Raw genomic sequence first — 24312 nt, forward strand, 5'->3', positions numbered from 1 at the left:
CGCGAGTGTTTTCAATTGCACGGTTTTGTAGGTTTATTATACTTACGTGAAGTTTTGAATAACGTGTATACAGACGACAATGGTCCTTACAATTACGTCACTATCTATATTAACATCATTTCCTGCTATTCATTTAGTAAATTTTGCAAAAACGTTTATGAAATCTGTCATTTCATTTTTACCTACCGCACGTGCCCGCAAAACGCTAGTTGCTTGTAGCTTGAAAATTTTAATACATACGCAATGTGGGTGAAGCCTTGATTAGTCGTGAAGGTCGCCCGCGGACCTTTCTGGTACCTTGCCTTTCGTATTGGTTAGTTATTAAACGGTGTTTGGCCGAAATCACCGTGGACAATCCTTCCAGCCTGTAGTTGTAATTAGTAAGGTTAACAAGTGTTGAAGGATGTGTTGTTGATACGTTGTGAACCAGTTTTACTATCGGGTCTCTTTGGTTTTGTTCTTTATTGTCTGTTGTTTAAAGCATCAAGTTTAAGAAGTGTTGATCTAAGTTCATGTGATCTATGTTTGTGATGTCTCGCTCAAGAGACAATTTTCTTTGATTTCAAACTGCAATGGTGCTATGGGATACATTGGCAAGGCTAAGAGTGAATTGGTAAATATTGCACAAAACTTTAGCTCAATTGTTAGCAGTTGTTGGTTTCATTAAGTTTTATAATGATTCAAATTAGACATTGAATTTTATTCTTGTCACCTTTAATCCACGAAAAAGCCAATAAAGATTATTTAAAACATTTTCTTCCATCGCGAAGAATTCCACTTAATCTCGGCCATTGTATTAAACTGTCACGCGGTAAGCAGCCGCAGATTTATCACAAGCTGACATTTGACATGGCTGGGCGCATTCGTAACGACCTTGCGTCAACGCTTCCTAGTGTCATTTTGCGTTTAATATGAAAAAGCCTGTCGCACTTTGGTTTCGGGTTTGTCGTTTAAGACCGCGTTTTGACTTAATTTAAACACGATTACAATTCTGAATTCTTAAAGTTGACCAATGAGGGCTATCGTTTTTTGTCTCACTAGATGGCGCACTGTTGCGTGAGGTTTTTAAGTATGGATTTCAAAGTCTGTTATTACGGGCGTGAAAACAAAGTTTAGATTAAAATGATATTTAATACACCTTAAACCGTACCATAAAAATATCGAGCATACCAGTGTTGCATAGTCCCCGTTTTGTTCGGAAAAAAGGGAGGACAAAGGTTTCCGAAAGATCGGTTTCCTCATTGAAATTGTCTTATTTTTTTTTTAAGGTAATCTTGCTTTTTTTACTTCGCTCTGTATTGTCTCTCTGTTCAGTATTTCTAATCAGTAATATGCCTTATAATACTATTTTTCTTTTCTTTGGCCAACTCCTTCTGAAGACTATGGCTTTCAAATGTAAGCTTTGAGAGCATTAATAATTGTAAGTTGTAAGTAGTTCGCGATTATAATGCTTTATTTGCTTACGTCCCTGCCCGCAGTCAGCACGTGATTTGTCGGTATGACCTATTTGTTTCGGTATGACGATATTACTTTTATCACCATCGTTATTCCTTGATTGCTAAATTACCACGCCAACCAATGTTAACGACGTTAACTTGGTGGTGATTATATGACCTACCAATTCCGCCACTTTATGCAACAAATCAAAAACAATCTTTACCGTACCAGTTTTATTTGGCACTTCTTGTTTTATTGGACAACTGAGATTTACCTTTTCACTCAATCACGCAAGAAAAACAGGATTTTTATAAATCCGGCTTGTGTGCCAGCGAGCCAATACAAGTATCTCACTGTGGGAGTGATGAAATCGAAAGTAGATTTTAAGGCCGTTGCCGTATCGGAGATAAACATTGTTTGTTTTTGTGAAATACCGTCAGTTTCGTAGAGTGGACGCCGTGTGTTAAGAGTTTGAAATTGTTTGTTGTTAACGATAAGGTTTATCTCTAAAGTGAGCTAACTTTTTCACATATGTGTCTTCTTTATATTTCTGGGACAATTCTGTAACTCCCTGCGATATCTAGTGAAGAATTTCGTCACGTTTACATGCAGTCTATTTGAATACACTTCCCTCTGCTCTCTCACATTGCAAAGTCTTTAGCAGTAGTTACTCACCTCTCCTTATTTCAGTACAATCTTTCTGTTGCATACATAAAGCAAATACCTTGTTTATGAGCTGCAAAATAAAGTGCAAATTAAATTGACGACCCATAAAAGTAATTCGCCCCATATTACGACCTGCCGTTCGAATATACGATCTCTTTTACGATTCACGAGTGGTTTTTCCGTAGCAATGGATACTTTAATGTCTGTAGTACATTTCCTACCAGATTATATTGTGATCTTTGATTTATTGTATGGAAAGTAACCATAAATGCTTAGTTTGTTACAGTGTATGATATTAACTCGTGAATATTACAATAAATACAATTTCGGAATTAGAAATGTTAGTTAAATGTTTAATTGACGCTACTGTAGATTAAAAATAAGAGAGCTCAGCGGCACAAAATCATTCATTCATCACTCTACATACAAAATTACTTATATACATTTGAGGCCCATTTTTTGCCGCTCAGTATATTTATGATTTTATTCCACTGTGTGTTAGTGTATTACCTAAATCATTATTTCAGATTCATGCATGTATGATACTTTAATATGTATGTATGTAAACTCTTTATTGTACAAAATAAGTAAACAAACACAATATGTTTCTTGAATAAAACTGAAAACAAAACGTGTTTATAAATTATTGATCGATTTTAGAGTCTAAAATAATTATAAAAACCCATTCGCTTTTAAATTGTAATTTAACTTGAATTTTAAGAGGCGGATGACCCGTATACCGAAATGAGATTGTATCGCTGACAGATAAAAGTTAGTAAGTAGGTAGGTATTTCATCGCAAATTAGTATTTGCTCTGCCCCTTGTTCTTTTTGATGTCAAATTTCAATTTTCATTTCGCAATCCCATGCCATTGCCATTGAGTTTGAAGAATTGGTCTTAGTCGTTTGAATTGTTTTTGTCACCAAATGTTTTTGCTTTTTCGTTATATTCTTTAACATGACAGATTTTTTGTTAGTTTTGGTCGTGAACATTATTTTAATAATATCATCGGCACTTATTAGTCTATCTATAGGCGATGACATCAATCTTTTTCCATTTTTTAGACTATTGGGAGATCTTAATCCAAACATACCTACTGTTTTATCTACTTATTCACACCATTATAGTAATTCACTTCAGATATTTTATAATTATCACCATCAGAGAAACTGAATGAATCAGAGTTTTCTATCTTAACACAGTGGTTTGGATTGAATCTCGTGAAGTTAACTATTTTGATGCTCAAACTGGTTAGTTTTGACTAAGTTTACTAATGTTGATACTAAAAATACTTGTTGATGGGCGAGAATTCGAGGGTTGCCTGAGAATTCAGCATTGTGCATACTTATTTGTGTGTTTGGTATATTCTTTACAACTTACTGTTGTAGGCCTTGAAGCATTCTATAGTATTTGAGCATTATTAGGCCAAATTTTGTGACCGTTACAATAATGTTGTAACAGTTTTATATCATAACTACCATTACTAGCACCAATTGTATGTGGGAAAACGCAATCGACAGCATAAATATGGATCGCAAATTATACCCGTGTCCTTTATCTTTGAAAACACTATGGCGTGGTCGTGTCTATTTAATCTGGTTTGATTGAGCAAACGAGAATGCCGTTACATTAAATTACTCAATAACATTAACGGCTGGTCAGATATTTGGTCATTTGTATCGATTTTCGTCACGTTAGTATAGCAGCGACTATTATGTCTACCAATTTCGTCTAAACGACCGACCTTGTTGGTTCGTAGTTAATTTACTTTTATCATCTGGTGAGATTATAATTCCACTATAGCTTATAGTTTAGCTATAGTACTACATCTATCTCTTATAATGACCACGGGGTTAACAGGTTCATGTGCAAATGTAAATTCTGCTTCTATTTTTGTCCTAAAATATTCTTTCGCGTAAACGTTTACCAACATAAGCGCCGTAATAACTTCATTAAATTTATCAACCAACTTGTTTCTTTCATCATAACAGGAATAAACAACAAAGCAATTGAAATTTGACGTCGTGGTGAGAAAATTTACCAAGTGCTCGAGCAATATTGTTGTATAAAGTTTAAACGGAAGACAGTAAAGTGCCCGGAGACGTCGTGAAGTTCCAAGTGTTATATACAAAGCCTAATCCAATGACTAGAAATCGTTAGTCTAAATGGATTTCATTGTCTGCTAAGACAAGCTGTTTGGGGTACTCTGTATGTTGGAGACTTATTCAAAGTGGCGAAGTCGGAGTCTAAACTAGTGCTTGTGGGTGAAGGAGACAGCGATGGATGCTGCTCTTGCTCTGGCATGAGAATTGGTGACCTTGGAGGAGCAATCATTGAGGCAGCAAAGCTGACGAAGACCTGGTTCTGCCAGAGGCCAGGCTACGGGTAAGTTTCTTCTTCGGGTGCCTTGAAATTACGGAGATGATTTCTTTTACCTCTACTTCTTTTAGTTCTTTGACTGTGATGTTTATTCACTGTCAATCTCCGCTGATTTTTTCACAACTTTTTTTTTAAATTAACGATTCGATTCTTCTTTTTTGATTCGTTCTATTATGGGTGGGTCCTTGTATTTAGTTTTCATCGTCAGGTTCTTGAGTATAAGTAAGAACAAGCAGAAACACGTGATGTTTTATCGGTAAACTCACTTCAACAATTACACTTACGCTTTTAACAACTTCAATATTTCACGCTAGAGTTGAACCAATCTTTGATCACGTTGTACGTTTTCAAGGTTAATAACGCATTGACATTTATTGCCAGACGGAACTTGCGATGCAAAATGTCACGAGGCGTGATTTTTCTAAAATAGTTGCTTATATGTATAAAAACATTTTATTGTACAAAATAAAGAAAGAAGCACAATTAGCAAACGTTGAGATACATATATACATGTACAAAGGCGAATTTATTCCTTTAAGGGACCTCTATTGGACAACCTTTGAGCAGATGAAAGGAGCTTTACAGTTGGGGATCAAAAAACAGGGTTTAAAAGTCAGAAATAGTGAAAGCTACAATATTAGGCTTTAAAAAATATACTCTACTAAAAATAAATAAACATAAATGGAAACCCTAATTAAATACACTCAAAGGTTGACTGGCAGAGATCCCTGCAGGGATAAGTCCGCGTTTGTACTTAACACTACGTTTATTTATGTAACCTTTTTGTTTTTCCTTTTTGTACAATAAAGAGTATAAACAAACCAACAAACAAATATACTAATAAATAAGAACAATAAAGTATGGTTGAAGTTGCTTTGTTAAATATTTAAGAGCGATAATCTCCAGAAGTCATAAAAATGTCTCCCACGCCCCAACCTTTCAACCGCGTCAAAAAATCTAAGAACACTGAATTGAATGGTGCAATTACTTTTAATTTTTCAGTGCACGTCTTATCTGTAAGATTTCAGAGATATGTAGCACCTAAAACTGTCCTTCTTATAGAAAAGAACGTAACCGCCACGATTTCCCTCTGATGTGCTCAGCGATCAATGTGGCAGCTATTTCACCTCACTTCACATACTGAATCCTGAAGCTTGCGTGGTCCTATACGCACTTGGCCGGTTGGCATCTCATTCTCTATATTTTATTTTCAAAACGATCACCTTTTGTGTTAATCTTTTCGCTTTCTCTCAAGAGGACGTACATTTAATTGGATTGAAAATTCAATGTCATATTTGTACCATTTTCATTTTAAACTTCTCGATTTCCACGCCTTTGACGTTAGCTTCAAGTTTAATTACACTATGCTGGTTCACTTACAAATGCGATTCAACTGTGGCTTGTTTACGGAAAATGCTGAGACGCCGCGACATTGCTGATTGCGGTGGTGCTGTGGGGCGTAAAATTAACTCCGTAGTTATCTACTTATGATAAAGTTGCAAATGAAAAAGCTTCGGCAAATGCAAATAACTTTCATGTTGTCTCATTATATAGATCTTATTTTTTTTTACAAAATATCTGAATGAACTAAAAGAATTTCCACTGTACAGTGTGGAGGTGGAGGAACTGCATGAACACGCATATTTTGCATAAGCTTAGCTATCGTAAGGTCGCGGGTGAGCAAGGAAATTCTTTTAGTTCATTTATATGGACCTCCGCAAAGTAACGCCTGATTCAATAAATTATTTAAAATATCTGAACCTGTGCAATATGTTCACATTTAAGTTTATGAGAGCTTGCACGGATCAGAGTTGACTATATGAATCCGATTTAACTGTTCTGTTAAAGTTAAAGTTTAACTCAAGCTAGTCCAATCTGCAGTCTTTAAATGCATACCTGACCTGATATTTAAAAAAATATTGTTTTATTTCTATTTGTGTAGTTCAGTCACGCATAAGCGGCTGCACGAGTAAAGAATTAAATTTTGTTAATGTATGAAATGGCAGCTTTCGTGGGAATTTGATCATCGGATTTTACGCAAAAAATGCCACGGACAACGAATAGTGCAGACAAACGCTTCCAAATGTGGCACAACATCCAGCTTACACATATCACGGCAGCGCCGCAGAGTCCTATCTTACACATAAATTCACCACGCGAAATCCTGTTCAATTTCATGCCCCAACAAATCTAGATTTCAATTTACGGATGTATTTTCGACTACCTATCCAAACATCAGATCTCCTGGGTGACCTATTTCTTCGTTCGTGTTTCGATGTAGCTCGCAGTGAAGGTTTTGGACAAGGCGGCTGGACATGCGCCAAGGCAACCGCTTATGCCTCACATTTTTACTGTCATCTCTTTTGGCTGCCATTTGCAAGGGATCTCACCTAATCGAGAGAAGTTTACCAAAATTGTATCAACGTTTTATTTAGGTCGAATTTAATTGTATCATGTTAAATATAATAATGAAACAACGAGCGGACTTCATTACGAAATGATTAATGACGATAAAATGATAAATAACGCATATTTTAAAATGTATTATTTTGTATACCTAATTAACGTACTTGTTTAATTTATGTATAAGTTTTGTACGTCTACTCTACTTTTAGCTTGTGGATGTGTATTATCTGTATAAGCAGTAATTTCCGCCTAAAGACAGTTGTTTAAATAATCGTAATTAACTGTTTTGAAGTCCAATCCACCTTAACCTTCGTAATGATCGTTGAAGGAACTAAAATGTTGCTTCAACTCAGTGTTAATGTAGTTTTTAAAACTCTACGGTAATAACAATAACAGTTTTTTTTATTCTCAGCGGTACCACATCATTATCACGCAGTATAAAACGCAAAATAATGGGAGTAGGTAACCTAGTTTTTTTTTATACTGGCAATCTCGGCCTCGCGGCGGTGCGGTAGGGTTGAGGGTAGTACATTTCAGGACATCACCCTGAGAACAAGCGCGAAAAATTTGGCCTATTCGAATGAGAATGCAATGAAAGTAGAGTTTTTATTACACAAATTAGACTATCGCGGTCGTCTCGTGATCATGGCGCATGCAATTGTGCCGAAATACCGAGCTTCTCTAAAATCAAGGTACGCGGAACAAAACGCGAATTCAAATCATAAAAAAACCGGCCAAGAGCGTGTCGGACACGCCCAAAATAAGTTTCCGTAGCCATTACGAAAAAAAAAAGTCATATTTTTCTAAGGATTTCGTATTTTATACGGAATTTTCCAAGTTTAGGTATATTTTATACCTTAGGCTACTATTTACTCTTAATTCATAATTCTAACTATTAATAATTCTCAAGAAAACTTAGCCGTTATAGTTTTCTTTGAAAGTTTGATATACTTACTACCATCCTAAATTTTTTCAAATTTTTCCACCCACCGGTTTAGATTTTAGAGGGGGGGGGGACACTCGATTTTAATGAAAATTTGCACTTTAAAGTTGAATATTTAGCAAAAAGATCAATGAATCGAAAAATCGTCTTAGCAAACCCCTAATGGTTTTAAAAGACCTATCCAACTATACCCCACACAATAGTGGTGGATCAGAAAAAAAAAACACCCCCACATTACGTCTATGAGAGGTACCCTAAAAATTTTATTGTACCATTTTGTCGGCATAGTTTACATACCTATATGTCCGTGCAAAAGTACAGCTTTGTAGCATTTATAGTCCCTGAGCAAAGCCGCGGACGGACAGACAGACAGACATGGCGAAACTAAAAGGGGTTCCGTTTTTGCCATTTTGGCTCCGGAACCCTAATTAATGCTTTTATTGTCTGCTATTACGATGGTTGAACTGGTTTTTACCGCATACTATCTTATTATTAAAAATGTTTTTCCCTCGCGGTGACTACATGTCATTGACGAAATGGGTTTTTTTATCCTTCCTCTATATATATGGTTGCCCTATGTGGAGTCACTGTGTTAAGTATTCCTAATGTTATTTAGTTACCGCCGTTATAATTCAGGTTACTACTTCTTTTTTACCGGTATGTGACCCTAGGCCAAGTTTAATAACGTCTATCGTCGTCGTCTATCTTTTGCTAAAACTGGGTCGGTCCTGCAACGAGCGGAGTGCATTCAAGCGTATTAATCAAGTCGGTGCAGTTGAATGGCGGAACCTCCCCACTCAGCTGGGGGTGGTTGTCGTGCTCCATTTGACAAATAAACTTCACTTGTGATAAGTGCCCCAAGTAGGCTCCGATCCGAATTGAACTAGTTTTAGTAATGTTATTGCATCTACTATCGACAGGAAGGCTTCTGTTTCACTGTTTATTGTAACTTTCGAGTATAATTACTCTGTTTTATCAATTTTGTCTAAATTAATTACAGTGAAGTATTCACCATGAAGTCTCTTTCACCTCTTTCAGTTACTTACCTACTTATAATTTCGAGCTCAGAAGTCTCGTTAAACTTCAAATAAACAGGTAAAATAGTTTCTAAAATTATCTTCTTTATTTATATTTCACGTCTCTTAATTCTCTTCATCTCAACTTCCGGCCATTAACCAGCTGGTCAACGTTTCTCATATAGGTCAGTTCCAAAATTGAAAAATGGACCGTCCGAAGAGTAGTTATCCCTTACGGATCGTTTCGCAAGCCGCTGGCGCGAAGCCAAAAAGTTTCAAGTAATTGGTCGCTTTATCAGCAACAATTAATTCTAAGGTGCTATAACAGCTATAACTAAGGAAGTTTTATAAGCCTGGTTGACCATTTGTCGATGGTCTTTCGTTTTAGTTGTTCCATTCTTGCCTCTCATTGAAATAGTGCAAAGTACAAATCGTCAGGGATCTTGCAAATCCGCTTAACCCTTTACCAGGCCCCTAAGAACTAGCGTATCTTCATACGTACTTTATATACTGTTACAACCGTATTGAACGCCTTGTAAAAAATGTATTTACGAAAGTCGGAGATGTTCCTTTAAACCAGAAATAAAAATGTGGGTTACGGTTATCCCATCGCCTGTCTAAGTATTTAACTGTCATACTCGATTTTGTCTTATTATATTCTTGATCAGGCGAAGGGATATATTCCTCCCACATCTTATATCGGTTATCATAGTCAAGGTTTAACTCCAAATCTACTACGAAACATTATATCAATCACTGAAAACATAATTTTATGATCGTCATTCACGGCACGCTTCAAAATCCAATGTATCTTTTATGACATGACAAGACAATTTACCGGGCCATGGGAAGAATAGCTCCAGCACAGTTAAACTCTAATAAGGCCATGGTATAATGACATAATGTCAACCCACATCCTAATTCTGGTAATACACAATAATGCATATTTAGCAATGTTTACGATTACATTACCTTTCAACACTCAAAATCAACAAAACATCAAAAAATTGTTCGACCTATGTACTTCTGTTTCATAGAAGTTAAGGAAAGTGTTCGAATTTCTCCGTAGTTCACTGAAATTAGAGTTCAAGTGAATTTAAACGGCTGCCAAAGATATTATATTACGCGATTTAGAAGCGTGTTGTGAATGAAGATCATAAAATACTATTTTCAGGGATTGACAAAATATTTTGTAGGAGGTTTGGAGTTGAAACCTGACTACGGTAACCGATATAAGATGTGGGAGGAATATATCCCTTCGCCTGGTAAAGGGTTAAAGAGCATTATATAATTCTGCGTAGTTATCTGACAAATTTAGCAAATTTCCAATTGTTACTCCAAATTCGTTGAAACAAAACAAATAAAAAGTTAAGACCATCTCCTGCAGAGCTTCACGTAGTGCAAATACAAAATTCACAAATAAAATAGGTTCGTAAAATCAGACTCCTGATTTGACGCGCTTTAATATGCGTTGGCTTTTGTTTTATTTTAATCCATTTTTACTGTTTTGATTAGTGCAAAGTACAAATATGATCATAAAATCAGGTATATTATAGAGGATTAGGTTACAAGCCTAATAATGTTCACAAAATCATAGTGTTATTTGATTACTATTTTTGGAATAGTGTAAGATTTCACCGTAAAAATATCTGGTATTCAATTGAAATGTGACTTAAATGATTACCTGCACAATACCGCACATGGCCACAGGTTTTAACACTAGATTTTTTCTCAAAAAAATGACATTTAGTAAGAAAGTAAAGAAATGCCAATGAAAACATACGAATACGTTCGATTGAAAAACCCAGTTCAACAAGTTCGTTTTACAACCCTATATCCTGCAGAAAGTTGACAGCACTGGCCTTACCTTACCACAAAATTTTGCTTTAAAATAAGCCCAAGGTGAGCTGAATTTTTCAGCCCATGTTCCCGGGATGACGTCAACGGGCACCTAAAAGGGAATCCGTCGTTCCATCGGCGCGCATGAAAGATAAACGACGCGGTAGGAGAGCCTAAATAATGGATTAATCGTTTACCGTTGCGTGAAGGCAAACAAAGTATTTTTATAACTGGCGCGATTGTAAATCACAATTTAGCCGGTGTGGGAATGCTTGATTATCTATTTATAGCGTTAGGTTGCTCTTTGTTCATTCAAATTTCTTGATAACTTTGGATTTACGCCTTTTATTTTGTTACTCCTAAAATTACATCTATGTTGCGGCTATTTGTAGCTGCTGTGGACACGAAGAGTTTGAAGTGATACTTTTCAGTCTAGCCTAGTGGCCGAAACGTGTCGAAGTAATTTTTAGCTACATAAAAAGCGTGATAAGCGCCGATTGATATTGGCGAATGATTTGGTTTTTATTTTCGACGCATCATCTTCTGCAGATAAAAGCGATCGATTGAAGTCGTTGGACCATCTTTTATGCTAGTGTTTAAGATCACAATAATCATGTTGACTTTACTTAACTGGAATATCAAATTTTACCAAAAGTCAAATTCTTTAAATGAGTTAGCGGCGTATTCTTTAAAAGTACTTTACGTGTACTGTATTCTATCAAGTAAATAAACGTCTTCCATTTCGTAAAACAGGTCTTAGTTTCACCCGCAAACCGCAGCTACAAAACCTTACAATTCCTCATCTTCACAAATTGCTGTTATGAACGTCGAATGTGCAAGACGAAATTCATCTTAACTGTAATTCAAGTTGGTGAAATTGGGACGCTGTGCTAGCTCAGTCCATGCATATGAGCGTACCTTTATCAAAACGAAAAGGTTTCATTTGAAATGTCGAGTTGAATGTGAAAATTCGCGTTGCGATTGTTATGGAAATTGGAATGTAATGGAAATCGAACCGCTGATACTTTGACTGGAAATATGTTTACTACCACACTTACGTATTCTCTCATAGACATCAATTAAGGGTACCTAATGGGTGAATTAAGTACTTCCTCATTTTTATTTTTGTATGTAAAATCGTTGTTAGGTATTGATTAACTAACGAATCTGAATACAGCACTAAATCTTTAACTTATAAGTTTGAGTTTCTTCCATCCTCACCATTTAGATGGTTGGCGGTCCTCTACTGTGCGTTTTTCCAGAAATTTCCTGCCTCGCACAGCAAAACTCTGGAATGAACTATCGCCTGCGGTATTCCCGGACCGATATGACCTTCAAGTTTTCAAGAAAAGAGCGTACTCCTACCTTAAAGGCCGGCAACGCACTTGTGACTCTTCTGGTGTTGCAGGTGTCCATGGGCGACGGTAATCGCTTACCATCAGGCGATCCGCCTGCTCGTTTGCCCCCTATACCATAAAAAAAATGTATTAACAATTTGTGTTTGAACTTTAGGTGCCCTTAAAATCAAACCAATTGTTTTGCAAGATAATGTTAATAACAGTTTTTAATGATAAGCAGCGTCTTGATTGATTAAGAGGATTCAGGAAGCGTTGAAATATTAGGAGCTCATGAATGGTACATCCCGTAGATATAATATCTAAAATACTCTCATTACGTTGTCCATAAGCGACAGAAGTTACATCGAAATATCCTTATTTATGTTTAGAACATTTCGCAGTTTGAACAGTAATTATAAATTGCATGTTCCCACTAACGAACTATTGTTGCACGCTGCAAAACGTACATCGTATGAAATTTTGCTGAACCACGGGCCTCCGCAGGGTTGCAATGCAAGTTAGTTTACACTGTGTTTAATTGTTGTTTTCGTTTAATTGTAGCATACAATATAAACAGGCCGAGTAATATTTTCTTTAAATACAGTTTAGATTTTAATCTAACTAAACGAATTGATTACTCACATGAATATTCGTTTCAGCGGAATAACATTACAAGCGATTTTCCGATACACTTGCGTACTTACGTCTCTGTTGAATATAAATTCATCAAACAATATTAAAATGTACTTCATGGGACGCTTAGGATCACATTTAATTAACTTATTTAATATTTAGCTTATTTAATTAGGCTTAGTGGATCTCCTAACTGCCTCTTCAGATGAAGCTTTCTGCGAGAACTTAAACTAACTGATATTGTAGAACTGGCTGGAATCATCCCTAATAATTTGCAATGTAGACGTAAAGTGTTCCGTTTAAACGCCGTTTTGTTTCCACCAGACTGCCAATACTCCGGCGAAGCCTCTATTTACATGTCGTATGCACTTAAACTCTACTCCCGAATTTGACCCAGTAAGGGGCTCTTGTTCGGAAATGTTCCTTATATCCACACAATTACGAAACTACTAAGTTGCGAATTCTGTATTCTATACCATTGTGTTTCAAGATGTACATCTGCTTTCTCTGAATATTCCCAAGTTGGTATAAATGTTTTTTGTTATACACAAGACAAATGCATTTCTTTGTCTGTGCGATAGAAACAGTAAATATTTTTGACATGATATTTTTTGACTTAGTAGTTACTTTACTGCGCAATCCTATGTGTCTGCTCTTGTATTTTACATGACAAAAACCTAGATTATCACAGTGGGATTATTTGTCACGAATGCGCTGTGCTGATTTCTAAAGAAACCTACATCTTATTCCCATCGCAATCAGTCTCCAGTTTATTTAAATAATAGTCATCTTTACCAGCTTTCTCAAGTAAACGATACAGTCGTGACTGTTATCTCCGGATATTTTCTATATGCTAACAGGGAAGACACGATTTTCATTGTTTACTTTAGAGATGTAAATGTTTAGCGCTTGTTCCATTTTGAACGCGGGGTTGGTCGGATCACAGTCAGACCTTTCTATTGATATGTTTGATTTTTTTTCCGCTTTGATTTGTTTTATCTTAGCATATTACCTTCCGTTTAAATTCTCAGAATCTTACAGTGAATTTCGAGCATAACATCAAGTCTATTTTTTTTCCAGTATTTATTTTGTAACGTCCTTATTTTAAATCCCATAGACCTCAGCTTGAAAGGTGAAACCACAATTTAAAGCTACCACGGTTTTTCCAAAGGGAATTATTTCTATGCATTTTTCCGAATTCCCAGAACATTAGAAACACCGCTAAATATACTAATCCTCATACGGCATTGTCAGCACTTCATCAGCTATTATAACGAACGCGTCACGGTCCGGGCGCTGCGCGGACGACTGCGCGTCACTGTCAAGGTACGCTGCGCTTGCGCAGGTACAGTTTGTAATCATTTCAGTCATTCTGAATATGGTATTTAGCCCTGCGGTAGCCATTCGTAGCTCTTTCAACGTTTGGATTAAGGTGACTAGTGGTTGTGTACGAGATTGAAATGAGACACGGCTTGTTGAACATGCAGATGGCGGTAGTAAATATAGCTCTATCCCGTTGAAAACAATAATGTGTCTAATTTAATTACCAAAGATCAGGACTAAAGGCCTGTTCGGTTTTTAAATGTGCTGTTATTTCTGATGCTATCTCTGTTTATCCCTACAAAATAAATAGAGCCGGTATCATACTTATCGTAAGAAATCAGGAACTTAACAGATAGTACTGAAACAAACTCTTAATTTTGGCTAAGATATTGCCTATTCAGAGACACACGATCGTATGAAAACGCTTTAAGGATACATTTGGTGTAATTATTTACCCATCATCATTGTATCGTTCCCAACGATAACCGGAATACAGGTTGTGACTCATTAAACTTGATCTTAGTCTCGTCTATGCTGGGATGCGACACTGAAGTCACTGAGTTATAGTAATGTGCTCCAGCGACTCCGCCATCACAACTATACGAGTATTATCAACAATATGAAGCTGGGTGACGCTGCTGATGCTGGTGACTCGCTGCTGATGTTGCTTTTGACCCGTTCCAGTGCAAGAGCTTGAAAACGTCCTCCAAACCATTTGTTAACAGTTTCAAAGAAATAACTTCTGTCTCACACCTAGCTGCAGTTCGATTGGTTATTTACTAATCACTGTAAATGAATGTATAATTACTCTGACTGTACTTGTGACATAAACACTCCACTGATCTCTCGACGCGGAAGCACAAAAAGCATTTATACAATTGATAGATGACGGGCCAACTTTGTCCTTGTGGTCAGCTCGTTAGACTTTGATTGGATAATTTCCGCTCGCTCCGGTGTTCGGTTATTTTTCTTCTTTTCTGAAGAATAAAAACTGATCGTTGCAATGGGGATATTTGATTGAATTATGCCTGGAATGGAGCCATTAAAAAAACTAAGTAAGTAAGCTCTTTACGTAAGTCTTTCTTCTCGTTTTTTTCGGGATCAAGTACGTTTCTTTGGTTATTATCTTTATCATCATAATTCACCTAGACATTCATGGTAAAATTACAAATTTAATATTTCATACATCAAATCCAAAAAAACTTTCAGGTGTGAACCCAAGCTCGGACGCGCGATCCTTTGCTTACTTCAAAACATTTCGCTACCCCGGCATTTTAACGGCCTACTTCTGATAATCTAACAAATTTCAGCAATTTATAAATTAAACTTACCTATCCATTGTTATAAAATTAAAAATGTTGTCGTATTCTTCTCTAAGCTGTCCTGCTGCAACGTCCTAAGTTTCCACTACAACTTCAATTCCACCCGCGTCTTTAACTTTACCTTAGTGTTGACTTGCATCAATTTCACGCTACTTTTAAAGTTGTCTTAACGCTGTCGCAACAGTGGCTGCGGCGCGAGTGGTCTTAAGCTCAACATCAAGGAAATAGGTCGCGATATTACCCGGGGAACGCTTTGCTGAGACTTAATGCTGACAGCGTTTTCGAGTGGCTTTTGACTTAGTGCTGCTGCACAGGATGCAGTTTTGAAACTAGTAAAAATGTTTCGCTATTAGAAATTAGTGCAGCTAAGATGGATGTTCAGAGTCAAAAGACATAAAAGTTATAGAAGTCATTTGAAGATAACCAGAAGGTTATCAAGACATCACAACAATATTACTGAATTTATTGTTGAGGTGATTCCAAAAAAGGATTTCACTCAGCATTTGTCGATACATGAAATGCAAAGACTGATTTTCAGTGAATCCGATTAGACAATCACAAGACAGAAAGGTATCGTAACGTAAAGCATCGCAAAGCAAAACAACAGAAGCGCAGTGTGCAGCTGTACCCAAATATAATACATGATACTATTATAAATAAAAACAAAGAAATAAATATATAAATAGATCTACGGCATAATATCTCCAGATCGGCTAGGCAGAAGACACTTGTTCCCGGAAAAGATGAAGTTTTCATTTGGCTTTAAAGCTTAACAGTGAACTAGCGTTTCTTATTGGTGGAGGGAGATTATTCCAGCATCGCGTGGCAGCTATCACGGTAACTAGCCGATCTGTGTCTCGGGCAGGTAAGGCGGGGGCTTGTCTTATGTGTTTTTAATTTAAGTTTATTGTAGAGGTAAGAAGGTTCCCTGCTTTGTACAATCCCAAACAATAACAAGGCAAAGTGTAATTTCCTTCTAGCCTCCATTTTAAGTAACTTACCATTGTTCAAAAATGGCGTTACGTGGGCTCTGGATTGTATTGGGAAACAGAATCTGGCACAGGCATTCTGGAGGCAGCTGGATTTTTGTGCGTGATAATAGACACTGTCCAATAACCGTGTCCGCATAATTCAGTTTTGATAGGACAAGTGTGTCACAGAGTGTAATTCGCATGTCTACGCCTAAGTAGTTACGTGACGTGTCCTATATACAATACTCATGCGGGAAACATTTACGGATAGTCCCTAGCACGTGATTTTCAAATCGCAGCCTGCCGTCCATGATAATGGATAATTTATGGAGATTCATCTAAATCTTAATAAGATCACAGATGCGCCACTCTTCATCTCGGAAGTATAAACACTTGACCAACCTTTCTCTTGTTATAACAAATAGCTCGGGCCGGTTAGTCTCCACGTTACAGTAATTTTTATACGCTCTACCGACCCCCGTAGCATGTGGAATTATCATATTAGTACTGTTAAGCGCTTTATGACCACTCGCGATACGGTCACGTGGCCACCTCACCACGCCCCGCAACCCATTCATCATCCAGCAAATTTAATCAGAAAGTATCAGAAAGTAAACCTTAAGGGACCCAACAAAGCAACCGAAACGTACACCCGAAATTCTACTTAACTAATGACGTCGTTATGTCCTTATCAAATCTCTAGCGAAAGAAAAGGACGCCGTACGTGATGCCTTAAATCAGGAAAAGCTTTTATTCGTTTGTTTCTTACAAAAACGTCCCAGATTTCCCCTTTGCTGGGCAAACATTTAATTAAGATAGTGAAAAAATGCTTAAAGCAAAGAATTACGTCGGTGGAAATAGAGCACGGGTTTATGAAATTCTTTATGAAATTTCCATAATATGGGAGTGGAGACACGAATATTTCGAGTACCTGCTGGATTCCGACCGAAAAAAATTTAGTATGTTATTTTATATTTGTTCTGTATTGAAATTGGGAAATTATCATGAATGTCTCATCATATGTTACACAATAACACATACATTACATTAAAAGAGAGTAAAAGTCTGTTGAAATTACGAGTTGTGTTTAAATCAAATCAAATCAATAATCATTTAAGATTGGGAGTGAAAATATATTCGGTACTATATACAACAGTGAGAATAACGAAGTCGTCGGGAAACATGTTTTTTAATTAACCGTTGTCTACGCAATAGTTGCATCTAAAAATTAATGTTATCTTGCTTTAAAACTTACACGGGCATGCACTATAATCTCAAGTAAAATAGTGTTATACATAGGTTACCTTGCAATTTGGTCTTACAACTTTTAGATTTATCTCCTGTCTAAGCAATATTTCAATTTTATCAGTATCTAAAAATTCTATTAAACTTAAAACCTCCGAATTATTGAATATGATGGAATGTTATGAGTGCTCCATTTGGGTCCAAATATTTTATTCATGTCCAATTTAAATATAAAATTCGAAATATCTACGGGCGTTTAATATGCATGAGCTTGTGTAGGAAATTCTAAGCCAAGTTTATCTAGACTCCACTCGTATGAGTATGAAAGCTTCAACATAGCAGGATGACTCGCAGCTTAGAGCCTTCCCAAGCTATTATAGAGATTGTTTTTCGCAGGAAAAAGAAGTTCACATCAGCTATGAAAAATATTTGTCATCTTTATCATAAGAATATGGTTGACCTAGATTAATCGTACTTCAATGCTTCCAAATCTTATAAAAACCCGTATATTAGATAGTTTTTTTTTTCAATAAAAAGATAAATCGAAGTAGGCTAGTTTTGAACTGGAGGACGAAGCATTGGCAGGAGTTTCAGCCAGATGATGTGGGTAGGAATGAATGTTTTTATGAACTAATAGAAACTAATATCTTCGCACAGCACTGCTCTGGTGGAAACAGCTGAGCGGAACGAGGCTAGATAAATGAAGCGTTTTTATTGGTTCATGAAAAACACATTCCTTGCACATTTGGTTAAAACGCAGCCACATCCTCAATATTTACCCTATTCACATCTTAATTTTTTCGACATGACTAACCATAACCTTTCTTCCGCAGCTTCTCGCAGAAGGTCGACGAGGAGGAAGGCAGCGGCAACGTGGCTCTCCATCCGCCCGACGGTTTCTACTCCCACCAGCACTCCATCCACAGCGGGCACCATGGGCACCACGCCGAGCCCGAACGGGGGTACATGGAGGGCAACAGATACGTCACGGCCGTGCACAGACCCATGCCCGGTAAGTCTGCTAATCTACAAGGTTACGACCGGAATCGCGCTCGCTATCTCTTTCTACTCTCGTCTTATGCCGTGTGGTAGAAGGAGGTGGTGAAAACGATTGTGATTCCGAGTGTTTTACATAAAATGCCTCGGATCGCCAACCTAACTATAAAGCCAAACCTGACTATAAAGCTTGAGGTCCCGGGTACGATCTCCGGTAGGGACGGGTCTTTGTATTAATAATATGAATGTTTGTTCTCGGGTCTTGGACGTTTAATGTGTATTAAAGTATTTGCCTCTTGCCTGTTTAGGACTAGGTCAATTGGTGTCAATTGTCTCTTGATATTTAATGAACTGAAACAACACCATGATATTTTTTTATTAACTCCAACCAGGAACTAGTTTTAGTTTGTAGTTGGCAAAGTTTTGATCGTCATTGCCGCAACTACTTATAGTGCGTGCTAGCCTAGGGAGTCCTAGGTGGATAACATATAAAATATGTTTGTTGATAATTTTGATACCTACTAATGTCCTTTATAGTTTTAATTATTATATTATGTGGATGTTATAAAATTAGTTCCTTATGTGAATTGATATTACGAGTATATCCGTAGTACATAATATCTAATAAAATGATATTATTTCCGTTTGTGTATTATGTTTACTTATAAAAAGTGAAAATTATATTATACATAATAGCTGGGCTTATAGTTTGTGAGTATAATATTATAAGATGTTCTTATAATAAATTACAACTTACTCTATAGAAAATGCTTATAAAATTTAGTCACTTTTGAAAAGTGTAGGGCCAATTTTCTAAAGAAGAAAGACAACAGATCACATCAGATGATGATGATGAATATCAAACAATGCTAATATTTAAGTAATCTAAATCTAAATCTGAGTCTTGATTATACATCTTTTACTAACAAACAAGTGATGATATCTATATTTTATGACGAACGTTCTGGTTGTTTGACATGTCTGCGCTAAATACGCTTGTTTGAAGCGTTTATACAAATGTCAATGATCTCTCGTAATTGAGTGTCATCAAATCAATTGTTTACAACAAGCGCCACTCTTCAAGTGATTCTTCCATTCAATTAAACGATAACACGGCTGCGTGACGCCGTAAAAGTAAAACACTTTTCACTCGTGCAATCGAAAAGAATTTTTTTTTTAATTGAAAGCTATTTCAGTTCCAGTTTTATCTAGTATTAATGTTTCTTTACAGACCCAAAGGGACTCTTTTACAAGGCCTCCGCTGTGTCTTTGTATCACAAAGTATTTTGAACCGATAAAGGTGGGAATCGGAAATTTTCACCGAGTGCGTATTAGGCCGTGTGTAAAAGTAAAGTTATATATTAACGTGTGTGCAAAAAACGTGTTTGTTTTAGTGCGGTACAGAACGTTTACGAAAAAGTTTTTGCTTTTGTGGGACTGTTCTGTCCCTCTTCTCTCTAGAATTCTCTCCGTTATATCTGGTCTTAAGGGTATGCAGCACTCTATGCTGACGATCTAAATTTGATTTTGCAGACATACATTTCATGAGCTGTGTCCTCTAACCATTGAGCTATTGATCTAATGGAGGAGGCCTATGTCTAACAGTGGACGTCCTACGGCTGATATAATGATAATGATGATGAGACAAAAGGAATACACTTCCAAATACCACATGAGTGCGGCGGTACCTACATGAAATTGACATTGCTGGATTCATCGACAGATTGAGCTGTATCCTAAATATTTAATAGAATTGATCTTTCAACTACTTAATAGTCAATACGCTTGTTCCAGCACTGAACCACTCGAACTCGTCATGTTCTTCGGCGTCGAACGCGTCGACGGGCGCAGGCCTGTGCGCGGGCGCGGCCGAACCAGCGCCGCCACTGTACATCGCCGCGCCGCCGGAGGGGTTCGGGCATGCCGTGCACACCAACAGGTATGATCTATGTTGACGATAACACAGTTATCGCACAGACATACTTAGCTATTCCACGTGTGGAAAACCAGGGAAAGACTTCAGCAAATTATCACCTGGCAATCAAGCTACTTAAGACAAACGGCTAGTTCGCGCGGAAGTATCGCATTTGCAACTCATTGCATTCCGTTCATAATGGATCGGTCAGAAAGGGATGCGCTGAGCGGCAAGCGAGATAATGGAGCGTATTTTAGTCACCCTAATCGGGTGCTCTGGGCATCCTTTTCTAACGCTGGCGTAGCGATGTAATGCCAGAACGAGACTGCTTTGTTCAGTATTTGGAATAAGTTAACTTGTCGTATAGCTAAGGAGTAGATATCAAAACTTAAAAATTCGATCATGTAAAGAATGAAGACCATTCACTGGACCTTCAGTCAACATTCTGTGAGTATGTTCACAATAGACTATTCTTATCGACACTTGCGTAGTTTTTATTGATCGTAACTAACTGATAGTGATTTACGATTTGATATTATTTATTGGTACCTACTCGTTAATGAATTTGCATGGATGGCCAGGCTCTTATCAGCATGACGTAACAAGGAATGGCCATCTAAGTCTCGGCAATAGATATTCATATACAAATTGATTATATCAATCCACTGACCCTTAAGGGTCAAAGGGGGAAAAGGCTAGGGGGAAAGGGCTAGTGCTAGCCGTTAATTAACTGATCCTCAGGCTGTGACCGAACGATTTAACTGCCACTCCCAGAGACGTAAATTTCAGATAAATAAATAACAAAACACGATGAAACGAAGCAGTCGTTGTTTTTATTCTCGCAATGATAAGCTTGAATTATCATTATCGATTTTCTTTTATGGTGTAATTTGTGTGTTATTTTAATATTTAAGCTTGGTTGTTGTGTGAGCGGATTGACAGTACATTATGATTGTTTTGTTGAGCATTGTGACATAATGTGCCACGGATGCTATAACATATTATATTTACAATACATCACTTGAGAATATTACGTCGTCTTTTACGTTGATGATGTAATTGTTAGAAGAAAACTTGCTACTTTCCTGTGAGATAGTTTTAAATTTCTTTGTAGGATAGGTATTAGGTATAAAATAATATGGATAACAATTTATATGTTGAATATTTGTATTGTATAGGTATAATGTAGAGGGACAAAGGTTTCAGCGGTGTCGTAGCCTTTATGTATGTAACTGTGACTTCGAATGTATTGTATATGGTGGCTGGCTCTTGTGTAAATATTGTATCAATTGGTCTCACTTAATGTGCTATTGTTTCTTATAAACATTTTCTGTATATTTTATGTTTAATTCTTCCATAGGCGTGGTACAGACGTGTCGATCATTGGAAGGGCAGGGATAACGCAAAAAGATCCCAGTTTGCCCCAAAAAAGGGGTAAACTGACTAGAGGGTATGTCCCGCCTGACCTCAGGAATGCCTGTCTTGTGAACCCTTGAACTCGCCTAGATAACACATAACTATCCTTAATAAAACTTGGTGTTGAGTCGATATAAACGCATCCTACCATTTCTTTTTTAATTGGTTTGTTATTGACGCTTTAATAATAGCAATATTATCAACATATTTTATTAATTACTGTTTGTATCGACTTTTAAACAAATAAATCTACTAAGGCATGTTTAATCTAACAAAACTAATCAAACTTAAACATAACTTGCAATTTATAAAGTCTATTAACTATTTATTCTACAAATGATTTCAGCATGATTCTAATACTCGTAAATAAAAAAAAAACAATCAATCTTCCGATCATCACTATTAGAGTTTCATTAAACGCAATAACTTCCAATCTTTAACTATTAGAAACATCAACTTAATAGGAATCATATAGACAACCTATGCCAAAATCTGTTATAATTAAAAATTACTTGTATATAAACAACGCCATCTCACTACATGTCATAGAACCTTCATGTAATACACATCCAGACATTCCTACACCATCATTTCCACTAGAACCCCTAGCAACAGCATGTATGATAACGATTCTTTCTTTTTCCAGTCGTTATGAGATGTCCCAAGACCTACTCGACAAGCAAGTTGAGATTCTAGAGCGTAGATACGGTGGTCTGCGGGCCAGGAGGGCAGCCGTGACCATACAGAGGGCGTTCAGGAGACGACAGCTCTTGAAGAAGTTCAGCGCCATCACGGCGATGGCGAAAGCTGCTGATTCCACTAACAGGAGGATGCAGGACGGCCCGGATCACGGCCAACTAGTCAATGGTATGCTGTACAGTGGAACAAATTGAATCATGACTCAGGGTGGAACCTTTGTGCTTATTAATGTCATGTTGACATATCATACCTTTGAAAAGGTCCACCCTGGGTCATGATTCCATTTGTTCGACTGTACAATGTTAAACAGAAAATTTTAATCTGCTGGCTTTCTAGTTCTGTGCTGTGAGCTAATACCTACTGATATAATGAAGAGGTAAAGTTATGCCTATAGGTTGTTAGGATTATTTTCTGGAACTGCTGAATAAATTCTAAAATAGAAGAAAATACTTGTAAAAAGCCTCACTATCCGTACCTAATTAAATAGTTTGGGAAAGTGCTGAGTTCCAACAGGAAGTTCCAAGTAATCCTAATTTAGCAGTTTTCGTTTTCGTGTCGTATTTTGACTAGATAACGAATAGATCCGACTACTTATGTATTTTTTCAGCAGGGTATTTTTGTCTATATCACAATAAAATCTACAACAGTGTATATTGAATAAAAGATGAGTGTTTCTTGACAGACGAAATATCGATAGATGGCGTTAGTATCGAGAGGTCCGTTAGTTAATTAACCAATCACAAACGTGACGCAATATGTCAAAGTTGTCGAACGGGGTATACCTTTACTTGCCCGAATTTCATGTGCTATAATATTCAACCGCCATAATATTGTTTCTTATAAATTCAATTGCACTACTCATTGTTTACCATATTAATCAAATGACAGAATCTTTGTTTCCCATAATATTAATTTCTATAATTTAATTTTTATAATCATTGTAAGCCATAAGTATCACATGCCTTAATATCATTTGCCATCCATTTAAATGGTGAGTATCGACACTATATACTGATAAATCCCATACGTCCAACAAGCCTTTGAATTAGGTAAATTTTACCCTCATAGGTTAGGTTAGGTTAGAATTGCGACATTTAATTTGTGCGAGCGAGCGAAGCGAGCGAGTAAGATGGTTCGGAGCAGAAGCGACTCGGATAGGTTAGGTTCAGAAGCGGAGCGTAGCTCCCGCCTTAGCCTTCGATGTTAGGTTTTTTTTATAGCAGCCCGGATAATAAAGATAATAGATAGATTAGTAATAGAAAAAAAGCAATTTTAATCAATCATAATCAAAATAAACACTATTTAGTATGGCGTTTGAATATTCTATTAAATAATATTATTGCACTTAATAATATGGAAAACAATACGTATTGCATTCGTATCATTTATGGCATCTCATTTTCGGGAAAATAGGAATATATTAAATAAATTTTCTAGTAAACGAAACATTCGGACAAATGAAGTTTCGGGCATATGAACTTCGGGAAAACGAAATTATAGCATATAACTTTCGGAAAAACAATAGATAACCACTAACTTCAAGTTGTATTTTGTTTGTTTGAAGGTAACGACATATACGCAAACGCGCTGATGCAGAAGAGCCCCGGGGCCGCTGAGAAGGTCCTGGCCCTCACGAGGCCAATGCGTTCGATGTCGTTACGCGAACGGCACGATATGGACATGAGGTGAGCCGCAAAAAGACACGACATATTTGGTCAATTTGTGTTAAAACGGACACGTTGGAAACAGAACAATAAAGCTGGGAATTT

At 36.8% G+C, this 24312-nt stretch overlaps 1 protein-coding gene across 10 annotated transcripts in view; it reads left to right on the plus strand.

Annotated features, from left to right (window-relative positions):
* The window catches only part of LOC141438738 (uncharacterized), a 213231-nt gene that overhangs the window by 166083 nt on the left and 22836 nt on the right, over positions 1 to 24312 (plus strand). For 7 of the 10 annotated variants that reach the window (XM_074102673.1, XM_074102675.1, XM_074102676.1 and 4 more), the window contains 5 exons: positions 18351 to 18529; positions 20308 to 20452; positions 21789 to 21878; positions 22491 to 22711; positions 24108 to 24228. In XM_074102673.1, coding sequence (XP_073958774.1) covers positions 18351 to 18529; positions 20308 to 20452; positions 21789 to 21878; positions 22491 to 22711; positions 24108 to 24228 — 756 coding nt within the window. Of the gene's footprint in view, positions 1 to 4094; positions 4489 to 18350; positions 18530 to 20307; positions 20453 to 21788; positions 21879 to 22490; positions 22712 to 24107; positions 24229 to 24312 lie in introns of all 10 variants that reach the window. The other 3 variants (XM_074102678.1, XM_074102677.1, XM_074102680.1) reach the window with 2 other exon arrangements.

This window comes from Choristoneura fumiferana, chromosome 19 (genome assembly GCF_025370935.1).
Source record: "Choristoneura fumiferana chromosome 19, NRCan_CFum_1, whole genome shotgun sequence".
NCBI lineage: Eukaryota > Metazoa > Arthropoda > Insecta > Lepidoptera > Tortricidae > Choristoneura > Choristoneura fumiferana.